The sequence below is a fragment of the Pyxicephalus adspersus genome, chromosome 5, assembly GCF_032062135.1.
Source record: "Pyxicephalus adspersus chromosome 5, UCB_Pads_2.0, whole genome shotgun sequence".
In the NCBI taxonomy this organism is placed as follows: Eukaryota; Metazoa; Chordata; class Amphibia; order Anura; family Pyxicephalidae; genus Pyxicephalus; species Pyxicephalus adspersus.
Genome location: NC_092862.1, coordinates 103,312,717 through 103,332,908, shown reverse-complemented (window position 1 = coordinate 103,332,908; position 20,192 = coordinate 103,312,717). Strand labels below are relative to the sequence as shown.

The 20,192-nt window shown below is 34.9% G+C and overlaps 1 protein-coding gene across 2 annotated transcripts in view; it reads left to right on the top strand.

The window, feature by feature from the left end:
- The window catches only part of ATP2C1 (ATPase secretory pathway Ca2+ transporting 1), a 100,742-nt gene extending 80,814 nt beyond the window's left edge, over positions 1 to 19,928 (top strand). For both annotated transcript variants that reach the window (XM_072412323.1, XM_072412322.1), the window contains exons 10-27: positions 366 to 441; positions 806 to 872; positions 1,031 to 1,155; positions 3,570 to 3,667; positions 4,429 to 4,524; positions 6,126 to 6,215; positions 8,791 to 8,895; positions 9,317 to 9,473; positions 10,215 to 10,385; positions 11,462 to 11,559; positions 11,642 to 11,692; positions 12,060 to 12,226; positions 12,584 to 12,652; positions 12,919 to 13,035; positions 13,246 to 13,393; positions 14,198 to 14,293; positions 14,839 to 14,980; positions 16,480 to 19,928. In XM_072412323.1, the coding sequence (XP_072268424.1) occupies positions 366 to 441; positions 806 to 872; positions 1,031 to 1,155; positions 3,570 to 3,667; positions 4,429 to 4,524; positions 6,126 to 6,215; positions 8,791 to 8,895; positions 9,317 to 9,473; positions 10,215 to 10,385; positions 11,462 to 11,559; positions 11,642 to 11,692; positions 12,060 to 12,226; positions 12,584 to 12,652; positions 12,919 to 13,035; positions 13,246 to 13,393; positions 14,198 to 14,293; positions 14,839 to 14,980; positions 16,480 to 16,610 (2,004 nt within the window). In that variant the 3' untranslated portion in view covers positions 16,611 to 19,928. The remainder of the gene's footprint in view (positions 1 to 365; positions 442 to 805; positions 873 to 1,030; positions 1,156 to 3,569; positions 3,668 to 4,428; positions 4,525 to 6,125; positions 6,216 to 8,790; positions 8,896 to 9,316; positions 9,474 to 10,214; positions 10,386 to 11,461; positions 11,560 to 11,641; positions 11,693 to 12,059; positions 12,227 to 12,583; positions 12,653 to 12,918; positions 13,036 to 13,245; positions 13,394 to 14,197; positions 14,294 to 14,838; positions 14,981 to 16,479) is intronic.
- Positions 19,929 to 20,192: the final 264 nt, after the last annotated feature.

The following is a 20,192-nucleotide window of genomic DNA, read 5'->3' as shown; positions in this document are numbered from 1 at the left end:
TAATTAGAGTTACCAGAGCCAAAGGAGCATGTTTTTGACACTGTTTAGGGTATTATTCTTTTCAGTGTTAAGCACTTCACCCCCCTCAAAAAAAAAAAAAAAAAAAAGACATAATTATGCCGCTGGTGTCAACGGCACAGCCGAATTATCCAGCAACTCTCACAAATTCCTTTTTCGTTCTGCCAACAGAGATAAGTGATGTTTCTTACTAGTAAGATATGTTGCCTATGTGAATCATGTTATAAAGCCTTATGCATCTGAGTAGCCCCACATTTCATATTTCCATTTTTACCAGATGTCCAGGTTATATAGTTTTATACATCAGTTTGTTGATTCTTAATGTAGATAACTTTTTCTTTCTTTAGGCACCAAAGACTCCGCTTCAGAAGAGCATGGATATTTTAGGACAGCAGCTCTCCCTATATTCTTTTGGTATAATAGGTGAGCATAAATTTTGTTCAGGTCTGTGTGCTCCTCCCTAGCAGTGTGCAGTGTTTTTCATCTGTGGTTCACAGTTATTGTCAGTCAATTATCAGAGCTAAAAATTATATCTTGTTTTCATGGTGTCAGGAGGTATTTGTGGCTTAGATTTGTTGGCTGCTTTCCATCTTAACCTGTAGAGAACATCAAACATAGTTATGAATTAAAGCACAGCATCTCTCCTAGGGAGATAACAAGTTTATTATTATGACACTAGTCTTTGTCCATGGGTTGTATTTCTTAGTTATCGTTTAGATGTAAATTCAACACCATCTTTTTAATTGTCGGACATAATCATTCTTTTATTGTTTCTATGTATTTCTAGGTATTATAATGCTGATGGGTTGGCTACAAGGGAAACATATACTTGATATGTTCACTATTGGCGTAAGGTAGGGGCCTTCTTTTTAAATGGTAATATTACTAATCCTAACCTCTGTTTTATGTTTTTCATACTGAAATGCATCTTAAAAAAAATCCAGCATGAAATTTTATATATAATTTTATATATATATATTATATATTATATTATTTTTTTTTGTGTTTGCAGTCTGGCTGTTGCAGCTATCCCTGAGGGACTACCCATTGTGGTAACTGTAACATTGGCACTTGGTGTGATGAGAATGGTGAAAAAAAGAGCCATTGTGAAGAAATTGCCCATTGTGGAGACACTAGGTATGAATCACAAATTAGGTTACAATATCATGTTTTGTGTTCTGTGAACCCTTTAAGGTCTAGTGTTATTATTTGGAGTCTGCTAAAATGATCAATTATTCACTTGAATTAACAGTACTTTCAGTCTTGTTATTATTTTGCATAGGCATTTGGTTAGTAAATTCTTTTTTGCACAAATCCATTTTTGGGTAACGGGGCCACACACTCTTACATCCTATAGAGCTTCAGAACCCTTCTATAAATTATACAAATATTTTGGATTAAAAAGAAATAAATCACTTGCATCCAGTTTATTAGTTGCCAAATTTAGTCTCAAATCAATTCTGTGTACAGTGAATGAGTGTCATATACCACAGTATATTTATAGAGTACATTCTTTCACCTAGCATGCACCAGTCCATTGCAGACTCATTTTATTGATTTGGGAGATGACAACATTGTATAAACAGATGCTTGTGTTTGTGCACTTTTACCTTATATCATTCTGCACCGTTTTACTGCTTATAGTGCACAGTAGTAATTTGCAGCCTTAAACTAGTTTATTTAAGAAACTGTGCTTTAGTGAAGTACCACAAAGCTAACTTACATTTATTGCCTCTGCCTTTGTATAAAATAATATCACTTACATTGGCTTCTCCTGCCTTTATAGGCAGTAGTGCTTGGGGTCTCCTCAAAGCTCTATGAAGTCCAAAAGTGTAAACATTTTGACATAATGTCAAAGAGACATTGATTCAGAGTCCCCCAAGATACCTGATGATAATATATCAAACAGATGATTTTATGCTAATTAGGGCAACACTAGTAGCCTTTATCTCATTACATAGGCGGTTAAATTATACCTTCTACACCTCTTTGAGTATTCATTTGCACTGCTTAGTTTATTGATTGTTTCATCTTAAAAGAAAGTGGGTTGTGCTACACAGCTCATCGATTGTAATTCAGAAGCCTTAGGAAAGATCAAAATATAAGCCTGCACTGCAGTTCTCTGCTCATATTATTGTTGCTTAAGGTCCTTTAGATGTTAATCTCTTGGTATGGTCTGTGGGTTTTATAGGTGTAACCATTTTTATAATGCAGTGACCTATCATAACCAATAGGAATCCTAAATGGCTGTTTTCACATTGGGGCTGTAGAAGGTAAGTGGTGTTTGGGAGACAGAACATCATAACTCAATTGACTGCTTTGTTATTAAGCCACATAGAACAATCCAAAGTATCTGACATCTGTTGACAATTCATGATTTTTAGGTGCATTAATTTATCAAATGTAGAAAATAATACAATGATAGTTTGTATCCCTACATAAAAAATAAAAATTGGATTAGTATGCTATATGTCAGTGCATATCTCCAAATTTGGTTGCGCAAAATTTAACATACAAATGCTTTTTTATTTTTTCCCTTAACTGTTGTTTTGTCAATTCTTGACTAATAATATAAACTGATTAGGTAATAACCTTATGATGTATAATCATTTCCAGTTGAATGATACATCTTGCTGTGGCAGGCAGTGATTGTTTTAATTCCAAATATTGGGCACAGTGCTGTATGTCCCACTGTAAATTAATACAGATGAAAAGTACTCATGGAGACTTGGATAGCATTTCTTGACCCTGTAAAATGTATCCTTGTAATGCTTGCCAAAGGTGGTGTAGTCTTAGTATGTGACCAGGACCTCAATCTGCAAATAGGTTCATCCACAAGACACAAGCAAAAAAATTTTCAGTAAGGTGCAGGGAGCAACACAATCATGTTGTTGTTTTTTTTTTTTTTTTTGGTTTGTTTTTTTTATTGAGATTCTTACATAGGGTGATTTTTTTATGAGTGTTTAGAGGTAAACAATGCTTTCTGGAGTCCACCTTTAAAGCAACTTTGTCACTAAACCCTAAATTAGAAGGTTCCTTGTAAAGAACAACATTGATACCTCTTCTGCTGCTCCCACCAAAGATCCCTGCAGTAGTAAGGACAATCTGCCTGCTGAACACGCTGCAGAAATTGACACTTCGTAGAGTGTCGAATTCCTGGTCCCCTGCTACACTTCAATCTGCAGGTCTCTACATATTACGGGGCACAGATCGGTAGGAGGAAGTATGCCATTTAGTGGGGGACAAGAAAATGGACTCCCTGTGCATTGGGAGAGACAACTAAGTATAAATGCGCTCTTATTTCACACCCTTGCAGCTTATTCTTTTAGGCTTTTGATGTGGTGCTTGAGGCAGGAACAAGTTATAAGCCTCTGCTGTTCATAATTAGCAATATGCAGTGTGAAAATGTGCTTTAGAACCTTGAATATTTCACCTTCTTGACACACTTTGATTTTGTTAACATTCTCCAGTTACTTGTTTTGAAATAATTGCAAAAAATTTTTTCTACATTCTGGATCCAAATCTGTCACTGTGACAAATGTTTCTTTCAGGCTGCTGTAACGTTATCTGCTCTGATAAAACTGGAACGCTAACTAAGAACGAGATGACTGTAACGCACATTTTTACATCTGATGGAATTCATGCCGAGGTATGTGACTAACACTTGAATGGGCTTCTTCTTACTATATGGAACAAAGGATGCTATTTTTAACAATTGTGATGGGCCTTTGAATGCTTTTAGGAATAAACTAGCAGCAAATATTTTTGCCTGTCTTTGGCCTTGTGTCCCTGTGGTGATTTGTTGAAGAATTCCCAACAAGTTTGCATTACTATTATTACCCTATACACATATGTTGACCAGAGAAATACTAAAGGTAGACATTGCTGACCTGTGCTTCTGAAAATGTCAGTGTCCTGGGTGTTTCATTTATCTGTTGGTTTAATTTTTAGCCACTGAAATACATTAATTCCTTTTATTGGCTGTCTTTTCCAGATTAGTCTTTACCTTATACTATCTTTTTTTAGAGTCAGAACACAAAAAATGTTATCTTTTGGTTGGGTGAAAATGAAATATTGCATCTTAAAATTTGTATAGCCTATCTAGCAAGCGAAGAGAGCTTTTGTATCATTTTTAACACATAAATTATTGTAGTTTTTTTTTTTTTTTTTCTGAAAGAAGCCTATTGTTACAGAAACCAATGAGTTATCCAGCCACTCCAATCAGCATTCAGTTGCATCATCTCTTTTATAAAATATCCAAATCTGAAGTTTCTATGGTGGAAAAAGTTTCAAACCAAGCTTTATTTGTCTCTTTTGTTTGTCTGTCTGTAAAAGTACATCCTTTTTAGGTTACTTTTGATGAAAATTGCTTATTTTTTAACCACATAAATTATGCTTTGTGATTACAAGGTTACTGGTGTTGGTTATAATCGCTTTGGTGAAGTGACTATTGACGGAGATGTTGTTCACGGTTTTTGTAATACATCTATCAGCAAAGTGGTTGAAGTAAGTTTTGTGTGTTTTTTTTTTTTTTTTTTTTTTTTTTTTTTTTGAAAAATGTCTGGTCAGCAGTTTGCAGCTAAATAAATGACTTTTACCTGCAACATCTTATAAAACATTTATCACAATGACCTTTAGTATAGATGATACATTTTATTTATTATAAATATCTAGATTAAATCTGTCCTTGTGCCTGTAAAATTTTTGACACAAAAGATTAACGGGCAATAACATATTATGTACAGTATAATTATATTGGAGGTTACAGAAACATTCCTTAAACATACAACAGCTGCAGTTTAAAATGCTTACTTCCACATTGAGACATCACTGTTTGGCATAATATGTGCGTATATAATAATATATTCTGTTGTATAATGCAAAGATGTTGTGATGTGGATCAATTTGGTCACTTTACAATCCACTCCCATCTAAGGATGTATTGCTAGCCATAGCAGAGTGTTATATTACATGCTAATATGCTGAAGTGTTAATTATTACAAAATACTAAATTAACCTTATGATGTATTAACCTTATGATGTATTATCAGAAATTTACCTTTTAGTCCTTATAAGGAACAAGGCTGCAATAAAAATGTAGGTTTTTGGCAGCTATAGCAACAGTTTGAATTTTTTTATAGTTTGTTCCAGCCAACATTTTTGATTGCCAGCTTGGCGTGAAATTATTGCGAGTTGGAAAAAAAAATGTAAAATAAGTTAATGTGTATGGAGTCACAACAGAAAGGAAAAGGAATCCTTGTCGGATAAAGTGTCCTCATTGAAAGATTCCCCTTGTTTCAAGTTACAAATAACGTGTCCTGCTAGCAATAGTCATGAAAACAAATATAAAAGGGTGAATCTACCCAATTGAGGCAGCAATCAGAATGTAACCAGGATTTCAACACTTGTACTTTAATTTATATATGTTAAGGATTTGGATCACCATACTGTAATTACTCTAATCTGTAGTTGTGTTCACTTTATTGGGGTAGCTGGTCACTAGCCATGGCTCTCCAGAAAAAGTGGTGGCAAGTGCACCCATAAACTTGCATTATGATTATCTAGAAGCAGCACTTGGCATCAAAGTGGCGAAGCAGATGTTTGACACTAACACCACTGTCAAAGTGGTAAATGCTAAATAGAAATCTGGTGAAAGCGGTGATCCCCCAGTCCCTGAATATAAAATAAATAAAAAATATATATAGATATTTATATAAAAGTTTTTGTTGAAACAAAATTATGATGCCTCTTACGTTCTCATATGCTTTTTAATCTTCACCAAGAATGTTTTTAGGAAAACATTCTGTGATTTTAAACAGTTGTATTCCAAATGTGAAAAATGTAACTTTTTAGTGACAGTCCTACACATTTACCTCCTTAGATTGTAAGCTCTTTTGGCCAGGGTCCCCTGCTCCTCCTTTGTCATTGATTGTATCTGTCTGTCATTTGCTACCCCCGTTTTATGTACAGTGCTACGTAATATGTTGGCACTATATAAATAGTTTAATAGTTTTATCTAACAAAACCATATAAGATTTGTGATTATAGATAAATATTCAGTTTGTAAGCTAATACGTATGTGTAATTTTTTTTTATTTTTCTTACAGGCAGGATGCGTGTGTAATGATGCTGAAATTAGGAATAATACATTAATGGGCAAGCCAACAGAAGGAGCTTTGATTGCTCTTTCTATGAAGGTATATTTAGAAATGCTTCATTACTGCTGTCTGGGTTCCATGGGGGAGGTATATACTTCCCTCCTCTCTCCCATTACATCCTACAGTAGACATGAGACCTAGATTATCTATAGCAGGGGTGTCAAACTCTGGCCCAGGGGCCAAATATGACCCACAGCATCCTCTTTGGCCCCCAAAGGAATTCTAAATATGAATTGCAGCTGGCTTGAAATAGCACCGCTATTACAATTCCCGGCATCACTTGTGTCTATAGATTGTTTTATAGACACAAGTAATGCCAGGAATTATAGTAGAGGCATCACTCACGTCTATAGACTCACTGCCTATGTGTGCCCCACATTGGACCGTTTTATAGATGCAGGGAATTGTAGTAGCAGTGCTGTCTCAGTGAAGAGGGAGTTCCAGCCCCTCATAACATTAAGCCCCGCATTGGACATTTTTCTTGACGCAGGGAATTGTAGTAGCGGTGCTATTTCAGTTTCAAGTTTGGCCCGTGACTGAAGACAAAGTTTTTTTATTTTGGCCCACTGTGTATTTGAGTTTGACACCCCTGATCTATAGCTATTACCACTGTAGTTGGAAAACTCATTTCCTGCTGCAAATGAAAAAATTTAGCTACAATCATCTTGTATTTTTGGTACAGTAGGGTATGATTTTTTTACCCTTTTATTGTTACATTACTTATTCATTAATCTTTTTTTAGATTACTGAAGGCAAAGGCCTAAGTCATACATAATGCCTGTATTATACTATCTTACTTTATCTTTTTGTCTCCATTTAAATGGGTCACCAAATCGCATACAAATCCTATTGTGAGTGCAGACCAATGCAATTAGAAGCTATTTTGTTTGAATTTTTGACCAAAACCTTTAATACATTATTTAATTATATTGGTGAAGCATTTCAATATAGAGGAGTTGCACTTATGCTTTAAAACAGTAATTCCATGGTAATTTTAATGTGTTTATTGCACACAACTGAACTGTTTAGACATTATACCTTTTTTTTGGTGTTGATACTGCTTTTAAAAACACCCAATCATAATTAAATAGTCGTTACAAAGACACTTGTAGTTCAGCTATGCCTTTTTTTTTTGGAAATGTGTAAGTGTACTTCAAAGTAATTTTTACACACATTAGATACTAGTTTAAAAAAAAAATAAAATAAAAATATAAAAATGGCAACAATATTAAATTCTGAAAAGGCAAAAAAAAGGTAGAAACATTGTCTGTGGAAAGGGTTAATAAAACTTGTATTCCTTTCACATATCTGAAATACTTGAAGCTCCTAATATCCATTACTTACACTCCTAGATAAGTGAACCTGCTCCTAATGGCTGCTTAAAAAAATCTTATGGAGTCTTTCTATGGCATTTGATATCTCTTTATGTAATTTATTTCCTAAATCCATTTTGAAGTTCTATGTTATATAAACCTAGTTTGTCAATATTCTAATATTTGGGCAAATAAACTGCCTTTTTTCCTGTCCCTTCTATATAATATATAAATGTAGAGCGGGCTGTCGTCTTTGTATTTACGTCATTTCAGATATTGTGTTTTACTGAACACTCTTCTTATCTTTCACTTTGCATGCTTTCCTCTTTCTCTGTTCTGCTCTCTTCCCTCTCTTTATCTCAATTGGCATGCATTCATTTCAAATGACTTTACTTATTTCTTTTTAAAGCACACCTAAAATGATTTACTGCTACTGTTATATAAAGAAACGAGTACATCAAACTACTGACCTACCTGTAGCAGTATTGGCTCCCTCGGAGATGCACTGGTAGTTGTCCTCATTTTACCACTTTATAGAGGCTGTAAAGGTGGAGCCACTAAGTGCTCAGGCAGTAGCAGACAGTGATGCTTCTGCCTTGCACATGGCTCTTGCAAAAAAAAAAAAAAAAAAAAAAAAAATATATATATATATATATTAGTAAGGAGTTTCAGATTTTCAAACAATGACATGACAATCAGAATGTACATACATAATACAGAAAATGTACAAGTGGGTTTAATCCAAGGAGGACTTACTTAAAGGAAACTGAAGAATAATAGACCCAGAGATAGTGTCCAGGATTAATAGCAGAAATCTTAAATGAAAACAACAGATTTAAAGAAGTATTTGCCTTTAGGTTAACTTACCTAAACATCTGACTTCTTCCAACATTCTACCTTTAATAATTGTAATCTCTGCACACTCCATTACCCCATGTATAAACTGGTACATGTGTTGACATTAATGGTCAACTATATACAATACAGTACTGTATTGTATCAATATACAATAGAGCATAAAACTTTATTACAAAATTAAACTATAACCCCATTAGTACCGATTATGACATTTATTTCACTGCTCCCTAAATTCAGATATTTTTTTTCTCAGAATATTACAGTTGCCTATGTCCTATTTAAACTTAAATATTCTTTCCTTTGATCCATATCTCGTACACCAAAAATATAAAATGTGCACTTGATCTTATTTGGCATTAAAATGAAGGGACAGAGCTAAACCTGTCCACTGACATCTTTTCATATTTTTATTATGTGTTCTGACTTGTATTTTTTCCATACAGATGGGACTTGAAGGTCTCCGACATGATTATATCAGGAAAGCAGAGTACCCATTTAGCTCTGAGCAGAAATGGATGGCCGTGAAATGTGTGCACAAAACTCAGCAGGTATGTATTTTGTAGGTAGCAAGTAATGTTTTTGTTGAACACCTATCGTTTATTTGTTCTGTTTCCTAATTTTAAGGTTCTTAAGTTATCTGTAATAACGTACATCCTAGGTTTATCACTGTACAGATCACTAACGTCATACTATATATTTTTGTAGGTAGAACCTTTTTAAATATTTACTTGATGTTGACGCTACACCTTTTTATTAATATTTTGGATTATTTTGGATGTTGATTTATTCTATTTTACACATAGTAAATGTCATCTCTAATACTGCTATGCAATAGCAAATTGTTTGGTAACTTTAAACAGGGGTATAGTGTATGTTAATTAAAACTCTTTACATTAACTGGCAAAGTGTATTTTACCTGCTTGTGTTTAAACATGAAACCTACCACATATAATTATAATTTATTTGTAGGATAAACCAGAAACCTGCTTTATGAAGGGTGCTTACGAACAAGTAATTCGCTATTGCACAACCTATTGCAGCAAAGGCCAGCTTTTCCCGTTAACCCAACAGCAAAGAGATCTTTACCAACAAGAGACCGCATACATGGGCACTGCGGGACTACGAGGTATGGTATTGTGACTGTGTGACTTGCTTTAGTTTGAGTGCTGGGTCATGGTGATGCAAGTTATGGCATTGCAGTGGATGTCAGTCTAATACTGTATCATGTCATATAGGAGACAAAAGCTACTGCCAAGCCTCAATATACCTCAATATTCCTCACTGTATAAATGTAGGTACATTTATACATTTATTTTCTACAAATTTAAAATGAAAGGCAGAGTATACATGCTGATATGTGTGTAAGTTATCTGCACAGGTTGTTTTAGACTGTCGCCACCTTCTCCATCAATAACTGGCCTGTGCATAGCCCACAAACTGACAGTAAATGACCTCGGTGAAGATATTATGATTACTGCCAATGTCCCCCATAATGATATAGTCAGCCACTGCTCTTTCAGGCCATGCATATTTGCCAAGTTACAGCATTACTTTGGATGGCCAGGTATGACGCTTGAATGTAAGCTCTACTGACTAATTGACAGAAGCTTCCAAAGTATTGATTTTTATATGTAAAGGTATTCTATATCTATATCTTTTTATTTTGGTATATGTTTTGGATGGATAATTACATTACAAATGTCAGATAGGTTCCCCCCTAAATGGATCCTTGACCATTATATTATTTCTTTGTAAAGAATATTTTAAAGTATTTATTTTTAGTAAATTATAAAAATTAAGTATTTTCAGTTAAAGTTACATTACATTACACCACAAGTTGTTGCCTTTGTTTCTTTTTTCTTTGCAGTAATTGCTCTGGCTTCTGGTCCAGAATTGGGTCAACTGACATTTTTGGGCCTGGTGGGGATAATTGACCCTCCACGAACAGGTGTGAAGGAAGCAATCACTACACTCATACGCTCTGGAGTTGCCATTAAAATGATCACTGGAGATTCCCAAGAAACAGCTGTGGCTATAGGTAAGATTCACTGTATGTTTTGCCTAATTTTCCCCTTCCAACAGGAATTGACTGCTCTACAGTAATTACACAGACATAATAAAACACTTGAGCCTTTCATGCTTTTTAGTTTAATTGCATTCAAAGGTGTCTTCTGAGCCTTAATAATGTTGTAGAGCTGGCTGGCATTTTTATTGTGAAACCTCTCCAGCCTAACATGCACAATGCATATTAAGTTGTGAAGATTACATTAGGTGGAATCACTTACTGGAAGCTTTTCATATACTGAGTACTTTTACATGACTGCACTTGCCAAGGTCAATTAGTCTCTTAGAATACATACTGCAAAATGAACCAGGTGCCTGATGAGTGTGATGGCCTATTTTACAAAGTAAATTAACATTTACACTGATGCTCTTTTTTATGAGCCAAGTATTCCTATTTAAAGCCCCAGTACAATCATTGTTTGAAATGGAGCTCAAAAAAGCCAAGCTTGTCTAAAAGACATGTTTGTGTCATGTACAAGTGTGTTTGTATGTATGTGTGGTACACGAACTTAACATTTGTTTGAGCTGGATTACTATTGATGATCCAATTTTGCATTCACTTCAGTTGCATTCAGTTGTTTGCATTCACTTCTAGTGCTTTATTTATGCTCAGGTTTTGTAGAACCTCCAGCTTTCATGAGGAAAATGGGTTCCTAGCTGCTGCCATTGGAGTAGGTGTCCACGGGTGTTGTTTTTCTGAATTTGACTTGTGTTTGCAATGTACCTCAAATGCAGGTCATCAAAATCCCAATTACTGTTTTTGAACACTGCCCATGGCAAAGCAGGTCAGATGCTGATTTTCTTGTCAATTGCGGCTAGCCATTCAAACTCATCTTCTTGCTACTCAGATACAGTGGTTAAAAGCAGTGCCCATAGATGATTAGTCTTAGAATATACAAGTGGTCACTGAGAGCTTGCAGAATCAAGCCCTAAAAGTTGCAAGATAACATACATGTGAGCATATTAACATGGTCTTAATAACTGTGTCTGTAAAATGTGTAGTTAAGAGAAAACAGGCAGTAATCCTTACCATTGTCGCTTTTGTTGCAGCTAGCCGCCTGGGCTTTTACTCCAATGGCTTGCAGTCTGTATCTGGAGAAGAGGTAGATGCAATGGACATTCAGCAGCTGTCCCAGATAGTGCCAAAGGTTGGTAAAAGTTCACCTTACATTGGGTTATTTCCTCGAAAACACGAGTATGATCAATGTAAATTCTGTTTGTTTTTTATAGGTGTCTGTGTTCTACAGAGCCAGTCCAAGGCACAAGTTAAAAATAGTAAAGGTAAGTAAAAGCTTCCACCATAAATAGTAAATGTGAGTATAGAAGAGTGTCCAACCTTTGCTCCTTTTTGAGCTTTCTATTACACCAGTTTTAAAAGAATTAAGAATTCCTCTTACATCCCTCAACTCGTCTTGGCATTTTTAGGAAAGAAAATTGAAAGGGAACTTATACATGAGTTGTAATAATGTATTGATTGTGAAATGCAATGGTCCTGTTTGTGTTTAGTTGGTTACCTGTTGCCTGTAAAACAAGTCTTTCTACTAAGTTTGTAAATAGTGCTATGAAACAAGGACTATTTTCTCATGCGTACTGTGACCCACGTAATGGAACTTCTGAACCTCACTAAACTAGTTTTATTGTCCCCCAGAGCCTTCAAAATATTGGTGCAGTGGTTGCTATGACTGGGGATGGAGTGAATGATGCTGTTGCACTGAAGGCTGCAGACATTGGGATTGCAATGGGAAAGACCGGAACAGATGTGTGTAAAGAAGCAGCTGATATGATCCTGGTGGAGGATGACTTTTATACAATTATGTAGGTCTACTTTGTATTTTTTTACATTGTTCAGTATTGAGCTAGAAGCAAACACAGTAATGTAAAAGAAAAGGGAAATGCATGAAATGTGGTTATTATTTGCACCACTCTTTGCTTTTAATACCATTTGTGCGCTCGATGTCACATGACATTTGATTTTGATTTACAATCTTTTCCATCATATGCATTATTATGTTTGAATAAACATTGATAAAGCTGACTTGGGGATCTTTTTCCATGTATGCATATGCAGCTGGAATCTCCATTCTTGTTGCTGTAATCTAATATATGCAGATTGTGCTGTGTAAGATTTCTTTTTCTGGAAAATAACAGGATGTCAAATGGCTGTAATTACAGGTCAGCCATTGAAGAAGGGAAAGGAATCTACAATAACATTAAAAACTTTGTTCGCTTTCAGCTTAGCACGTAAGTAGAACATTGTTCGTTTTGTTGTAGTCAGTAGTCCTGTATTGTTCAAGCTGGAACATCATACATTAGCATTACCCGTAGCTTGTACACATAGTGAAACTAACCCACTGTTGTTAATAAACATTCTTCTTTATAAGTTTTTGAAAAAAATACGTCCATTTTGCTGATGAACTCGCAGGGACTGTATTGATGGTATCTATTTAACTTTGCAAATCTATCCTAATACTTACAATATTACTATAATTAATGTTTTTCTTCTTTAGGAGTATTGCTGCACTGACTTTAATATCCCTTGCAACATTAATGAATTTCCCAAACCCTCTCAATGCCATGCAGATATTATGGATTAATATTATAATGGATGGTCCTCCTGCCCAAAGGTAAGATTACAAGACTTCTTAAACTCATAGACATTCCTCCTCGGTGGGGGAAAAGATAGCAGCCAATCACATTCTTCCTTGTCTCTTTGTGGATTAAAAGAATAAAAGGAATCTGATTGTTAAGAAGGGTTGGAAGATTTTTGGATTCCACAATATTTTTTATTGTGTTTAAGTCTTTTGTCTTTGACTTCTATTTGTTTTTTTTTTTAGCCTTGGGGTTGAACCTGTTGACAAGGATGTTATCAGAAAACCACCAAGAAACTTGAGGGATAGCATTTTGACCAAAAACTTGATTATAAAAATTCTGATTTCCTCTATCATCATAGTTTGTGGCACATTGTTTGTCTTCTGGAGAGAGGTTTGCTATATTTTTTATTTTATTTATTATGTATGTACAAATAGTGTTTGTTTTTGGTGTTGGGTAGGAATTTCTTTATTTATTTTCCCACAGATCATTATACCGTGCACAGATATTGGCACATCCCAGTAAAGATCAGATTTTTCTGGCAGTGCCTCTAAAATGTACATTTACTAAATACATAAGGAATAATTTTGCTGTTAGGAAGCAGAAACAAGAACATTGAGCTATACATTGAGTAATTACTGTTTTATTGTACTGCTAAATGTTGTTTTTTTTTTTTTTTTTTAATGTATCTGAACTCATCAATGTTAAATACTTCAACATCACCCAGGCTGTAGATGTGGTGGCTGATTTCATTTTTTGTTTTCTTATTTTCCTTCTAGCAATAGACATATAAATTTGTCCTAATGACAATGCATACTCACTATACTAGGAAACGCCTCAGTGTCTTCTCTATGATATACAATGAGCTTTTCTGTAGCTCACAGAGAGGTAGGAACACTACACTGCACAGAGTCGTAACAGTGCAGAAGAACAGACCCTATTGTTATGGTTACCTTTTTTGTTTTCATGTACCCCGCATGATGTTTTCCTGGTTCAAGGGAGTGCCTGTAGGTTAATGTTAGATGTGACAGACTTTGTGGTTGTAAAAAAAAAAAAAAATGTACAAATATTGTTATAATACTAAATACTTCTGCAACCTGTCTATACCAGCCTTATTCACAGGTGTGTGTGTGTTCCATGCCACATGAGAACTAAAAACTGTACTGGCTCTTTTTAATTTTGTTTCATTTTTGACAGTTGCGGGATAATGTTATCACTCCAAGAGACACAACAATGACCTTCACATGCTTTGTTTTCTTTGATATGTTCAATGCTTTAAGCTCAAGGTCGCAGGTGAGAGTCCTTTCTGATTTTTTATTTTTTTAAAAACAAACTTCTATTTATTTTTTCATATTATGTCTATTAAGTCTTTGTATGGATACATAATGCCTTTTTTAGTAGTTTTGGAGTTGGGGAGGATAGCAATTGTTTTGGAAAGATTTTCACTTTCTCCCTGTTGTATATCTGGAGCAGGTAGTGAAAGAAAAAGCTCCCCAATGAGAGACATCAAAAATAAAGTTAAGGGTTTTATGTCTCTTGATAGCCAAACTTTTTAGCTATAACACAGTTTCATACCTTATGGCAAAAACAAGACATAAATGCAAAATGTTTTTCAGATTTTGTTTCTTGTGGTAAAATATTGTAATGAAAAAATACTTAAATATCCTATGCATTATTTAACAAGGTACAACCTCATGATCTATGAGTCTTATCTGTGTCCTGTGTTCTTAGACATTGAGTTTACTTGGTATATATATTTATGTATGTAATGTTTTATGCAATTAAATCTTTTTCATTTTTTTTTTAGTTTGTACTAATGTTTTTCTTGTCTTCCACAGACAAAATCTGTCTTTGAGATTGGCCTGTGCAGTAATAAGATGTTCTGTTATGCAGTCCTTGGTTCTATCATGGGTCAGTTACTTGTCATTTATTTCCCACCTTTGCAGAAAGTTTTCCAGACTGAAAGTCTCAGCATTCAAGGTATTAGAAAAGGGTGTTATCTTTCTGTATTGAAATTGCCTCTAAATTGAATAGTGTAAAAAATGTGTGATCCTGAAAGCTGAACTCCAGGCAAGGAACTGAATGTATAGATGAAAAACACACATACACAACAAAACTACTTTACCGGTCAAAAGTTTGAATTTCTGTGCATTCAGTTCTGCATAACACATATACAACAATAACACAGCCCTGCCACTCACCACATCTCTTGAACAGGGCAGAAAACACAAATTTTATCTGCTGCAGATGAGCACCTCCTGTTTAGTTAAGCAAGTCTTGTCCTTTCCCCAGCCTGGGAGTAGAAAAGCATCAGACTTTTTACTTCATTTATCAGTCACTCCCTTACCCCTGCAATCAGCATGTTCCTAATTAGCTCATTAGTATTGCAGCAGAACTGGTTAACTGCTGCTTCAGCCACCCCAAGTGTGAGGCTGTTACTTGGTCAAATTCAGGTATTTACACTATTTACTTTTGATTAAATACATATTTGAATACTGTGCTAAAATAAATTTTGTATTTTAGATCTGCCTGGAGTTCATCTTTTTACTTATTTGAACTGAAACTGTATATACATTCACAATTGTCCTTTATAGTTTAGCTGTACTAAGAGCCCTTATATGTATAATATAACTAAGAGCCCTTATATGTATAATATTATGTACCCAATATGTATAGGTGATCTCTAAAGTAGAAAGAAAAATATTGATATACAAAATATGAACGTATAACTGTTAAGGAAACCACATTAGCTGATGTCTTTTCCCCTCCCTGTCAGTGGGATTATTCAGTGACAAAGGGAATTAACACCTTTACACTGTTCCTCAACCAGTGTGTGTTAGGTGCCTACAGTACCTAACAAACACAGGAATGTATATACCAATGTACAAAGAGCAAACTAGAGGGAGTCCTTTTCTCATTAATGGTACAACAGCACACAGGTAACCCAAACAGCTAAAGAATTCTAATATGTATCTGCACCAAATCCACAAGTAAAAAAACAAATATGACCATATTTAAAACTAGCAAAAAAGGAAAAACACACAGGAGAAGGGGGAAATAATAAAAAGTGATCCCTAGCACATTTTCAAAATCACTAACAAAAAACCTGACTTGTATTAAAAGAGGCTTTGGTTGGATAAATTTGCAAATGGGGAAACCACATAATAACACCAAAATGCCTTTATTAAGTGTGGACCCTAACGCAGTTGCCGACTATGGGGGGACTTATATAACAATGTGCAAACAAAGAGCAGGAGTTGTAGATAGATACAGATACTGCAGATAAAACACGCACAATATTACAAAAGAGTAGTCAAAAACAAAATAACGTATACAAGAGATTCTTTGAGATTTTTGTAGAACACATCACAAAACTGCAAAAGCTAGTCTGGTAAAAAAAATGCAGATGCTGGTACCATCATGTAATGTAGTTAAATATCTTCTGGTAACGCAATATATCTCTTTATTCTATGTTTCAGACTTACTATTCCTAATAGGACTGACATCATCTGTATGTATCGTGTCAGAAATTATTAAAAAAGTTGAGCGCAGTCGAGAAGGGGTTCAGAAGTATAAAGGATCGCCATCCTCTTTATTTCTTGATGTATGATGCATATTGCATTTTTTTAACTGCATATGAGGAAACAACGCTTCAATTCCAAGGTACTACATTGACCTGCAGGACAGGAAACTTGCTGCAGCTTCTTGTGTAGTGCTCACAACGCCCAAGAAGAGACTTGTATAACACAAAAAGCTACAAGTGGAATTTACATGAACTGAGAACCAACGGTTATTGAACCATAGAAGTGTTGAAAGAACTACTGATGTTTTGTAGAGATGACTGATAAAGAATCATCTTTGTATGCCTTTCTCTCTCCACCAAAATTTAGGTTTGAGGGTTTTTGTACAGTTAAACTGCTTACATATGTAGTCAAATAATTTTTTTATATATATATATGTACATATTGATAAAACTATATTCCACTTTATGGGGTTTTATTACTAAAAGATAATGTTTTCTAAAGTCATTGAAACAGTTTAGACAAAACACATCAGATTTACTTTCGACCATATTATTCTGTATTTATTTTGGATATCCTAGATGCGGTCTTGTGTATATGTCACCTGGGGGGACTATATGTACAGGTTGCTACTACTGGAACGTTTGTTTGCTTTGCGTTTTTTTTCAGTAAAGCATCAAAGGGCACCTTGACTTTAAACTGCAAAACAAGATGGCCAAATTAGATTTTAGTAGAGTTACTGATTAAATTCTCCTGAAGAAGTACCAATGAACATGTTCTGCTATTTATTGCCCTTAAAACATTTTATAGGTACTTTTGATATATGTTCACCAACTTATCTTCATATCTGGTAAGGTGGGAAAAGGTGGGACAGAGTGCAGATGTAATCTGTGTTCCTTCTCCCACTGTCTGATATTTTCACAATCAGAGGTTGTGCAGATGATTTATCATTTTCCCCTGGTGTATGTGTTCTTGATTTGCTACTGATAAACTTTTCATCTGCCCCACTTCTGGGATCTGTTGCAGGCTACATCCCCTCCCTACTAACTGAAATTTTTCATGTTGACATTTAATCGGGCTTACATCCTAATCTAGGAATTAAGGATGTGATTATAGGTTGCTCACTGTACTTGCCTTTAATCATCTCTATTTACAGATGTATTTTTTTATTAAAGCAAACATGATCGGGTTTAAAAGGTTTCTAAGGTAACAATAGTGCAGGGCCATTTTGATTCCTTGTAATACTATTTGTAATGAATCCAAAAACAATATGTAAGCTCTTTTGCAAGAATAAAGGATACAGATAGCCCATTGTACAAGTCCCAGTGAGTCTACTCTGTTAACAGAGTAAGGATATTAAACAAAAATGAAGCACACCTGCATAGTCAACTGAAATTTGTGGAATAAATGTACTCATAAATCCCCTGTAGGGTTCAATTGTGTATAGCAGATTTTATGATATTGCAATCCATCCATTAAAGGTGTTCCACACACTGAAGCCTCCTAATGTGTTGAGGATCTGTTGCTGTTTCCAGCTAATGTTTTTATTCTGCAAATTTTCTGCCAAAGTGTTTAGATTGCTAAACACCTATAATGGATTACATTAAAATTTGTTCCATGTGTTATGTATATACAATTGAATACCAGTATTAATATTTAAATTATCCCTTCAGAAAACTTTGGATTTCAGGTCAAGCTGTTGTTAATCTGGCATGTGACAGTCAAATGACAAGCAGTGGATTTAGATTCAAATTAAAAGTTGAGCCTGGGTCTAGTCTCCATTAGTACTTACTAGTATAACCAAGAATCTTCATTTCAGCAGTGTTGCTACTAGAAACATTTGATTATGATTTAGGTAATCCTCAAATTGTCTGAATAGTTAGAGCAAATTTTTAATTGCTTTTTTTGATTACAGAAGTATCAACTGGGTATAGGATTACAGTTTGTTTTTCGGACACCTAATGTGGAATTTCAGTCTGTATATGGGGGTAAGGTTTTGTAATAATGTGCAAGTAATGCACATGTGTACAGCAATCTATTTTAATGCTGCAATCCTGCAGCATACACCTGTACACTGACGAGCATGCTCAAACTTTACAGACAAAATAGGGATTTAGTGTTTAAACATGTGTATTTCCCCTATGATAACCTGTATCTCTCTTAAAAGACTTTCTCAACATATTATATGGGTGGTTTTAACCTAAGGTTACTCTTAGATTTAAAGTGCATGTCAAGTCAAAAACTAATAATCCTGTAAGAAATTCGGTCAGCTTTTCTTACCGTTGTCTAGGGCTATGTTAGGGAGACTTGGCTTCACTTCTCAACCTTCTGACAACAGCTTTTCCCTGTTTTTTCAGCAAGCAATTTGCTAGCTATTGATTTTTTTTTCATATAGTAAGCTGAACTTTTAAATAACAGATGTAGTTAGGTCCCAAATTATTTTGGAGTTTTTGTTAGGAGATCACTATACAGCATAACTACTTCTACATGGAGGTCTAAGAAACCATGAAGGGACTGATGCCTACAGGGACCACAATTAAGAATCCCTGCCAGGGAGAGCAGTTCTCTGTATTGAAGTATACACACTTTGCACATCAGAGATGTGTAAATGAAAGAAGGCATAAATGAAGACAGGTACAACTAATAGACTTAATTACAGCAATTATGTGTTCACATTTTTATTTTTCTTGATTTTACCTGGTCTTTTTGCTACATGCAGCATAAGTCTGTAAATCTTACAAAATGTTCCAAAGCCAGTCTAGCAAAATGGTTGTTAAAGTAATTTTGTCACTGCCAAAAATAAATAGAAAGCAGCATGATGTGACAGAAGAACAATAATTCCTACTGGTCTGGTAAGTGGCAACAGGAATATTTACTCTATTTCAGAGCAGTAATCACTACTGGTACTTAACACTTCTGGGAGTATTTGATACTTGGTCCACCTTTGTTTTGTGGTTCTTCCTATTTTGCTAGTATTTGACACCGTGGCTGCCAAGTGGGACCCTGCAACACACAGAGAAGGACCAGACATCTTCAAAGTGTTGGATACTCCCAGAAGTGGTAAATACCAGTGGTGATTACTGCTCTGAAATAGAGTAAATATTCCTGTTGCCACTTACCAGACAGGTTAGATACCAGTGCCAGCTGTAAGGTTTTGGCATTGCTGCCCACTTGACATAAGTATTGTTTTATAATAAACTGCTACTAGTTACACTTTTCCTGGTAGTGAGAGGGTCACTTTATTGTTTTTCGGATACACTGTAATATTGTTTAACATATTGTCATTAATATTTTTCATGACCAGTTTACACAGCTAATTATCATATTACAGCTACCCTGTGCTATGTAACTGTCAATCATACTGTACATCATTTGGTTAAGGTCTATAAAACTTGATTCAAAAAGTATTTATATTTTTTTTGTCAGCAATAATTGAAAACAATGTTTTTTTAATATTAGATGTTCATACTGTTCTGTTTGTTGTTTTATTATTAATGGAAAAGGAACACTTTAGAAGATTACATTAGTTTCCTAGAAAATCGTAACCCCCTCCAAGTCTTTTGACGTTACCCCTGTTGAACTGTTCCTGTTGAATAAGCTGCCAACACATCACCACATACCAAAATGGACAAGGACCTTGCAAGGTTCATTTGGGTATCATTTAAAATGAG